The sequence below is a fragment of the Hipposideros armiger genome, unplaced genomic scaffold (assembly GCF_001890085.2).
Source record: "Hipposideros armiger isolate ML-2016 unplaced genomic scaffold, ASM189008v1 scaffold_224, whole genome shotgun sequence".
NCBI classification, from domain to species: domain Eukaryota; kingdom Metazoa; phylum Chordata; class Mammalia; order Chiroptera; family Hipposideridae; genus Hipposideros; species Hipposideros armiger.
The window spans coordinates 178,594-187,217 of NW_017731574.1; the positions used below are offsets into that span (position 1 = coordinate 178,594).

The 8,624-nt window shown below is 47.7% G+C and overlaps 1 protein-coding gene across 5 annotated transcripts in view; it reads right to left on the minus strand.

The window, feature by feature from the left end:
- Nucleotides 1–433: 433 nt before the first annotated feature.
- Nucleotides 434–8,624, minus strand: part of GARRE1 (granule associated Rac and RHOG effector 1) — a 77,490-nt gene continuing 69,299 nt past the window's right edge. For 4 of the 5 annotated variants that reach the window (XM_019654517.1, XM_019654516.1, XM_019654515.1 and 1 more), the window contains 5 exons: nucleotides 6,923–7,088; nucleotides 6,168–6,224; nucleotides 5,913–6,050; nucleotides 3,479–3,557; nucleotides 434–3,052 (listed from right to left, as the gene is read on the minus strand). In XM_019654517.1, coding sequence (XP_019510062.1) covers nucleotides 2,744–3,052; nucleotides 3,479–3,557; nucleotides 5,913–6,050; nucleotides 6,168–6,224; nucleotides 6,923–7,088 — 749 coding nt within the window. In that variant the 3' untranslated portion in view covers nucleotides 434–2,743. The remainder of the gene's footprint in view (nucleotides 3,053–3,478; nucleotides 3,558–5,912; nucleotides 6,051–6,167; nucleotides 6,225–6,922; nucleotides 7,089–8,624) is intronic. The other variant, XM_019654520.1, reaches the window with a different exon arrangement.

An 8,624-nucleotide genomic window follows, 5' to 3' on the forward strand; every position in this document is an offset into this window, starting at 1 on the left:
CCGAGGTAGGGTCTCTGCCACATATTGGGTTCCTGGTGGAGTGGTGGGAGACCTCATCTCTGGGTCTGCTCCTTGGAAAGGCTGCCTGGACAGCTGACAGCACCCATACTTGGTGGAATGAGGGTATTGGCAGACCACAACCCAAGGAGAGAGCTTGCATCCTTCCAGGAGGTCTCTTTCACCACGACATTGGCTCTGCCTGCACAGGGCCTCTGAGCTTTGGCCTTCGGGAAGCCAATAGGAGAGATGTGTAGGTTGTCTTGCTTCCTGTCCACCCATCCCGGTTCATCCTATACCCCCAGTGGTCTTTCCCCTTGCAAGTTCTCAGAGTCAGAGAAACCCACCCAGGTGCAGCTTTTCAAAGTAGTGAATCAGGCAGGGCTTCTGAGAGACATGGTGTCTGTTGCAGTTCATTTTACACAGAGATACAAAATATTATTAAATGTATATTTTTAATAAAGCCAATAGTTATTTTACTTATAGGAGCTTTAAAAGATACAAAACGTATAGTTCCAGTTTGGAAGCGTTGTAACTATTCACACGGTGTCCTGCTGATGCCTGAGCAAGGCAGCCACGCCCGGCCACGCAACGGACACACACACTCACACACATGCGCTTTGGCGAGACGATTGCCAAGCGCAGCACCTGGAATTACCAGTGTTCAGAGCAAGGTGGTACTGAGAACACAGCACCTACCAGGAGACCACACACAAACAACTTCACACAGTCTCACAGCCCATGGAGATGCAATTACAAAACGTCTTAAGAAAAACAGACTAGAAAGGGACGATGAGCAATGTTGATGTCAGCTGCACTGGGGCATCAAGGACGGACCTCTGACCAGGGTGAGGTCTTGGGGAGGCACTATTAAAACAAGAGTACTTCAGTCTAATAGAACTGGAAATACAGGGTACTGTGAACACGTTACTGAAGGAAATAGAAAACTATCTTACAAGTCAAACAGCCACGGACAACTTCAACAGAGATTAGTGCACACACTGTGACATCGAACACGGACAAGAGCCACGCAGGGTTGGTGCAAAGCACGTGCCTGAACAAGTCTATGTACAAAATAGTTCTCTGTAAACATGGTGAGGTGAATGTTTAGAACCCACGGTGAAAGGATCATAAGCACAGGCAGCAATGGCATCCCCACACAGCACAAGACAACACCCGAGGCCTGGAAACAGCCTGGCAACACAGTACTGAAAATTCAGATGGCTGGGCTCAGACACCCTAAGGGTCCTTTATAATTAGTGTGTATACATATATATATATATTTTTTTTCTTTTTGGTATTTTTAAATATAAATTTACTTATGTCCGTAGAAAAATGAGAACATAAATGTGTTATTACAATCTTTGCTGGAAAAGCTTATATGGAGTTAGAAAGAATAAACCATTTATTAGTAGTTAACATATATTAAAATGGTTTAATGATTTAAGAAAATATAAAAAAAATATTAATACTGTCAAACTTTCATACCAGAAAATATTATGGATTTTTCTCAATTAGACTTTTTCAAAGATGAAATATGAAAAATTTAAATAAGTTTTATATAAAGAACTTCTGTAACCTCAATTAATATACAGTGGGATATGTCTACTCTATATAGATATATTTATTATTATTTCTCAATTTAAGCACCATTCAATTCTTCTGGATCCATTCTGGCTGGAAAATATCCCTAAATCCACAGGATGTTATCTATTTAATGGCACATGCTAACTAAAAATGAGGTGGTTTTCTTTTTCTTTTTTGTCTTTTGAAGAAAATACTTTAAATTCTTACCTATATCTTAACTGGTTTGTCTTGAGCCAGCTCATAAATGTTACTGCAGTTCCAAGTGCAGGTGTCTCTGTGCAGCCCTTGACCACACCCCGAAGTTCTGAGACCATGCTGAAGCCCCTGGCCCTATGTGGAAGGAGCTGAGGGCAGCGGGTATAGCTTTATCCTGCACGCAGACAGCAGCTAGCTGGCTCATTTCCATGCACCATCATGAATATGCCTCTGACATCAGTTTTATGATCCTGCTTTTGTAAATCCAGTAAAGGCTGCACCCCCTGGGTGCTGCGGGGGTGCTGAGGGGCTGCCCACCCACAGAAAACCCAGGTGATTGCTCCTGATCACGAATAGTCTATATGTTGTCTATTTTGTATAAGCTTAAATAAAAAATAGTGTTGAACAAACCTCCAGCTGCTATATTTGTTAACCTCCAAATACTCAAAGCATTTTAGGCAGGAGATGTTTTAACTAAAAACCTATATGAAAAATAGCTATAAAATACAGTGATTGGTGTGGTCATCACTCAATGTGTTTAGGAGGGGGAAAGGGAAGGTTTCAAAAGAATGGTCAGTTTTGCTCTCAGCCTTCAGGTCTGATGCCTTCCCAGCACACACACACAGTGGGACTACAAACTTGAGAGCTGTGTTTCTCAAAGTGTGGCCCGTGGCCCACCTGCATCAGAATCACCAGAAGGGCTCATTAAGCTCGAAGATCCCCCGCATTTCCCTGAGGAGGGTCAGAGACCTCAGCCTGCAGCTGGCCCTTCAGGGCTCTGATGCCTCCAAAGTGTGAGAAGCCAGGCCTGAAAGACTTAGAGCTGCCAACCACCCCCATGCCCAAGGATCCCTGCCTGGGACAGGGGTGCACTGGTCCTCTGGGGGGCTAGTGCCAGCTAGTCAGCCCTGGGGTAGGGTCACTGTCCCCAAAAGCTTTGGGCAGGCAGGTGGGCTGACCTGGGTCAGTACTGGGGCAAGTAGGCCGGCCTGCGCTCAGCCTTCCCGGGGAAGGCCTTGAAGCCCTTGGATGCTGCCTTGTGTGCTGGTGGGGGTGGGGCCTGCGGTGGACTCTGCACGTAGGCGAAGGAGGCGGTGCTACAATCGCTGGTCGCAGCCCACACTGGGGACTGCAGCATCTGCATGGTGTCGTTCCACTGGCTGCCAGGGCTGGCGACTGCATAGAGTGGTGCACTTGGGCTAGGCAGTGTGCTGGGCAGCGGGGAAGGGTGTTGCCAGGGTGCTTTGGGTGGCCATGTTTTGGTTTTGTTATCCTGAGAGACAAAAGAGGATTCTTAGTGGCATTTCTGGTGATTTATCGTCTTTCCCCACCTCCCCAGATCTCTGGCCCTGTTCTGACCTGGGAGACAGGGTGAGTCCTCCCCTTCCCCACAGCCCTGGAATACCACCGTCCAACAGAACGTGCATTGACAGAAATGCTCTGTGTCTGCACTGTTCAATACAGTAGCCACACGTGGTTAGTGGCTGTCGTATCGGACAGCACAGTCCCAGAGCTGCTTCTGCATAGGACTCTCAGCTGAGATGGCTAATCATTTAGACAAAATCATGGGGAAAAATGTCTTAAATAAAGAAGCCCTATTTCTCTAAGGCCCTCTTAAAACTTAAGCTTTGAAACCTCCTCGCTCATGATCTGTATCCCCTAGAGCCAGCTGTCCACGGCCAGAGCAGACCCACGATACCTGATTCACGTCCTCCACTGTGGTAAGAAGAGGTGGTGAGGGCAGTGTGCTGGTCTCCTGCTCTCCGCTGCTGTGTTTCCTGAAAGAACCGAGAGCTCAGTGCAGTGGTTGCTGGGCTTGCTGCCCAGCTTACCCCCAGGGGGCACCCTAGCCACTTGGCTCTGGTGTCTCAGGGAGCTGGTTCTAGGTGGGGGGGCCTTGGGTCCAAGGCGTGCAAGGGGCTACTGTGGGTGACGGTCGAATGGTGCACTCCCACAAGCCATCACAGGGCTGGGGTGGGGTAGGAGTGGCAGGCATGAGGACAGGCACTGGCTGCTTCCACTGCTGAATCCACCAGTTCTGGACATTTGTTAATTTATTCAACAGATAGTGACTATTTACCACACACTGAGAATGTGACTAAAAATCTACAAGCTGTTAGTTTTACTACTGACATGAAAAAATTGGTTATAATGTTGAATGAAAAAGGCAGGCTGTAGCTGGCTCACAGCCAGGTAAACCGTCTGTCGGCGCTCCTGCATGCAGATAGCAGTTGCTGCAGAGGTGGTGCTACAGGTGACTTCTTAAATGTCTTCTCAGCCTCTCCCATTTCCCTTGTCTCAAACAGAAGTCTTAAACTCCACGCCTGGCTCCACCCTGCTGCTCCTGCATGCCTCCCCGTCTCGGTTCATGGCACCCTCTTTCACACTGATGCTCAGGCCCAAAACTGTGTACCATCCCTGATTCTTCTCTCTCACACATACACCAGTGCCAATTCCTCACCAGCTGTTCCCTCATTTTGTTCAGCTTCCTGCTCATCAGAGGCCTCCCTGGCTCCCATTCTGAAAACAGAAAATTCACCTGTGCCCTGCAATCTCTCCCCTTATACCTGCTTTATTTTTTTTTTCACAGCACCTAACCCTACCTGACATATCTGTTTTTGTTTGTTTTTTGCTTTTTTGATCTGCCTTCCCTCAATTGAATATAAATTCCACAAGGAAGGGGACTTTGCTATATCACCAATGCCTGGTACATTATAGCTGCCAATGAATAAATGAATGAATGAATGAATCTAACTTTTCTGAGCCTTAGTTCCCTCACCTGTGAACTGGGGATAAAACAGTACTTATATAATAAGGTGCTTGCTATGGGATGAATTGTGTCACCCCCTAATTTATATGTTGACCCCAAATTTATATACTGAAGTCTTTTTCCCAGTACCTCAGGCGGTGACTGTATTTAGAGAGGTGTTTAAACAAGTAATTAAGTTAAAATGAAATCATTAGGGTGGGCTCTAATCCTATATGACTGGTGTCCTTCTAAGAAGAGAAGATTAGGACATAGACACACACAGAGGGAAGACCACGTGAGGACACAGAGAGATGGCCATCTGTAAGCAAAGAAGAGCGAGGCCTCAGAGGGAACCAACCCTGCCAACAGCGGGATCTTGGACTTCTGGCCTCCAGGACTGTGAGGAAATACATTTTTGTTGTTTAATCCCTGCCAGCCTGTGGTACTTTGTTATGGTAGCCCTAGCAAATACAGTGGTTGTGAGAATTAAGTGAGAAAATGTACGTAACTGCTTAGCCCAGGGCCTGGCACACAGAAAGCACCCTAGCTGGTATTAGCAATCACTGCCATCACCGCCGTTACTACTCTGTGCATCCTGACTCAGGTACCAGTCTGTCTTCATCTACCCGCTCCCCACTGCTTAGCCAACGAAGCCTGACTCTGTCACACGAGGACTGTGTACCCTGGCCTCCCTTTCCACTCCATAGCATGCGTGGGCATCCTCCTCATGCCCAGGCAGCCCGGAATGCTGCTTCCTGCCCACATCCTTCAAACTGCCACCTCTGGGCCTCTACTCCTTCCTAACCAAATTCTTGTCTTAATTGCAGGGCCCATTTTAAGTTTTGTGACTACTGTTGAAAACTTCTTAGATCTGAATATACTATATTACTATTTATTTCCACTTTGAAATACCATTCGGAGGTCATTTTATCCAGTTCCACCTTTGACAAAGGAACTGAGGGTCAGTCTGAGCCAGGCCCTTGTTCGGAGCTACAAAGCCTGTCGGTGAGTCCTGATTAGAGCTTGGTTGTCCTGGTCCTGCTCCACCCACAGAAAGGGCTGCCTCCTGCAAGGCACAGACCAACACTAGCAGGCCCTGTCTCAGAATCCTCCCTTGCCTGCCTGTCATACTGGCATTGTTGGCTACCACTGGCATGAGACTGTTCTGCCAGCAAACCTCAACCCAATGTTCAGTCACCTGGGCTATTAGCCTGTGTGGTGGCCCCACTGGGGCCTCAGCAAGTCAGGGCAGAAAGAGGCCTCTGCCTTTCTCAGACAAGACCAACTGGGAGTGATGGGGCTCCCGAGCTTTCCAGAGTTATGAATAAGCTGTGGGGCACATTCACATGCCCCTCTATCATTTGATTTAGAAATCTCTTCATACCTTCTCTGCTTGACAGCAGCAACGAGGTCAGGCCCTGAAAACATGGAGAACAGGCTGTCTCCATTGGCGGAGGACGTCTCGTCACTCGAGCTGGCCGAGTCTCCCTGAGTACCCGACCAGCCGCTGTGCAGGCCATCCCTGAAAGCCAAGGAGAGAAGCTGATCCCAGGCCTCCTGGAGCCAGCCTGGCCACTGGCTGGATAGCCCCAAGGCCATCCCCAACCCCCCACCCAAGTCCTAAAAGAACAGTCTTTACCCTGTACTCATCTCACAACCAAAAAGTGGTCTCTTGTCTCTTGTACGAAGGTCAAACCTGTGTTGGTAAAGGGTCAATTGTATTTTCGATCCACAACTGGGAATCCATGTATGTGCAGGGCCAACTTAAGTTGTTGGTGGATTTTCGACTGCTCGGTGGGTTGATGCCCCTAACCCCTGAGTTGTTCAAGGGTCAGCAGTAATACATATGCACCACTGCCCTTTACTCCTCTCAGAAGCCTGTGGTTTCTATATGAAATTCACTTTAGGGCAAACAAAAAGTTGAGATGGTCTTTAGCTGCCCAGATGTGAAAAATCAATCCCAAGTTGTGTTTATGATGAAAATCCACAGGTCTCTCCATACATTGGAATCTGAACTGTGTACCTTTGACTTTTGTAGGCTACAAGGGTCACATTCCATCAATCACATGGGTTTCATAGACACGCTCATTTCAGCATAAAGACCATGTTAAACATGCAATTACTTCACAAACACTATCAAACAAGATCCTTGTCGAGTGCAGCAGAGTCTATCTTGAAAATCAATTTATACCAATGGTGTGTTCACAGGGACACGTCATGACACCTGGCATCCTACGGTCAATCACAAAACTCTTGACGCCCTGAAGATTTGACTACGTGTCACTCTCACATGCAGGCTTGAAATCAAATTGCTTGGTACGAGTATGTAAAGGCCCACGGAGGACACCCAGGTCCCAAGCCTGGCTTTCCCACCACACCCGGTGAAGTACTCACCCTTCTGTGAAGTACTCTGGGAAAGGCCAGGTCCGATGGGCATCATCCATGGGTGGCCAGTGTCCCCGGGGGTTGCCTGGGCGGCGACCATGTTGGACTTGCCGCTTCTGCTGCATTGCTTGGCTCACTCCTGCCACATAGCGTGCAAACTCGGGGTCTGAACCCACTGTGTAAAGACAAAGGGACAAACAGGGTTTGGAGCCAAACTGGCCTCATTTCCTTTGCTACCTTCTGAGGATGTGCTGGACACACACAAAGTGAAAAGTGGCGAGGAGCCGCCAGGCCTGTGGCCCTGAGCTGGCTGCAGGGTTTGCCTGTAATGGTGAGGGGGGACTGAAGTGCAGGTATGGTGTGTGCAGAGGGACTGTCAGGAAGGGTTATGCCCAGGACACAAGCAGGCTGAATGTAAACAAACCACAGAGAACACAAAAGGTTTGCTTTATCCATGACCAAATATTAAAGACAACTACCAGTTACTTAAAAATTTCCCAATGTCTGATGCTATGGACTGAACAACTTAGAAAATCAGATGACAACTTCAGCCAAATGAAAATCTAGAAGTTATCAAAGCATCAGGCCAGGGTTAGCCAGATGGAGAATACTATATGCCATTCCCACTTGGGCCCAACTGTGATCCAGTATTTTCCTGGATATTGGATGGCACACCTGTTCATTCAGTCTGAAGATAATAAGAGTGGCAATAAATAACATGAGATGTCAGAATATATTAAGAGGTGACTGGAAACATATTGGACAGAGCTGAGTAAGGATCTGCAGGGCAGCAAAAGTGGGGGGGAAAAACCACACAGAAGGCATTTAGAGAAAGAATCAAAAAGATATGGCGGGAAAGTATCTATGGGACATGAGCTGAATGTGACTCAGCAACGTGTGTGTTTTAGCTTCAAGTTGAGAAAGATACGAACGCACAATCCCATTGTTAGTTTGTTCTCAGGGCGCTGGCACAGGACCACTGAATGAAACTGTGCCATTTGCCCACATGAGGGGAACCTAGGGACTGAATGAAATCAAGGCCCGTCCCAGTGAGTCACGCCATGGCCCGAGGGGCTGTGTGTGCCTGTTCAGAGGGGGCGCTCTGTTCTAAACGGTTCTGCCTAAGAGGGTGCCTTCCGGAATTCACCTGTCCAGTGGAGTGCCCTCCCTTAACTTGCAAAAAGGGCTATATAGACTTTCTGCCCTAGGGGTAGGGTTTGCAGGAAGCCACACTAAGGACTTGAAGGTCAGAAAGGAACATGCAGAAGGAAAGGCTGGTAGGATTCACAGGCTAAGGACATAGAGACTGTCCGGGCCTCAACAGATATCAACAGTGGTAAAATCCTGCCAAGCACCAGTTATACTCTGGTTTAGTTACATGACTGTCAAAAAATGTACAGACTATTTATCAGCAGTTGAGAAAATGTACCATGCCCACCCCAGGAGTGCCAGGTGGGCTCGCTCCTCCATAGCTCCTGCTCTTCCTGTACCCCAGGGTCCCAGGTTCCCCACATCTACCCACCCAAAGAGAGCAAGAACAAGAGAGCATGAGCAGCAGTTTGAGGCATTTTCAGAAGACACGGAAAACATTTCTTTCCTTGAATGACTAATGCTGGGTTGTTTTATCAGGGAATCACTTCTCCTGGTAATTGTTTATATAAATATCTGCTATACTTATTTACAATTATTTCATAGTACTTCCCTGAGAATG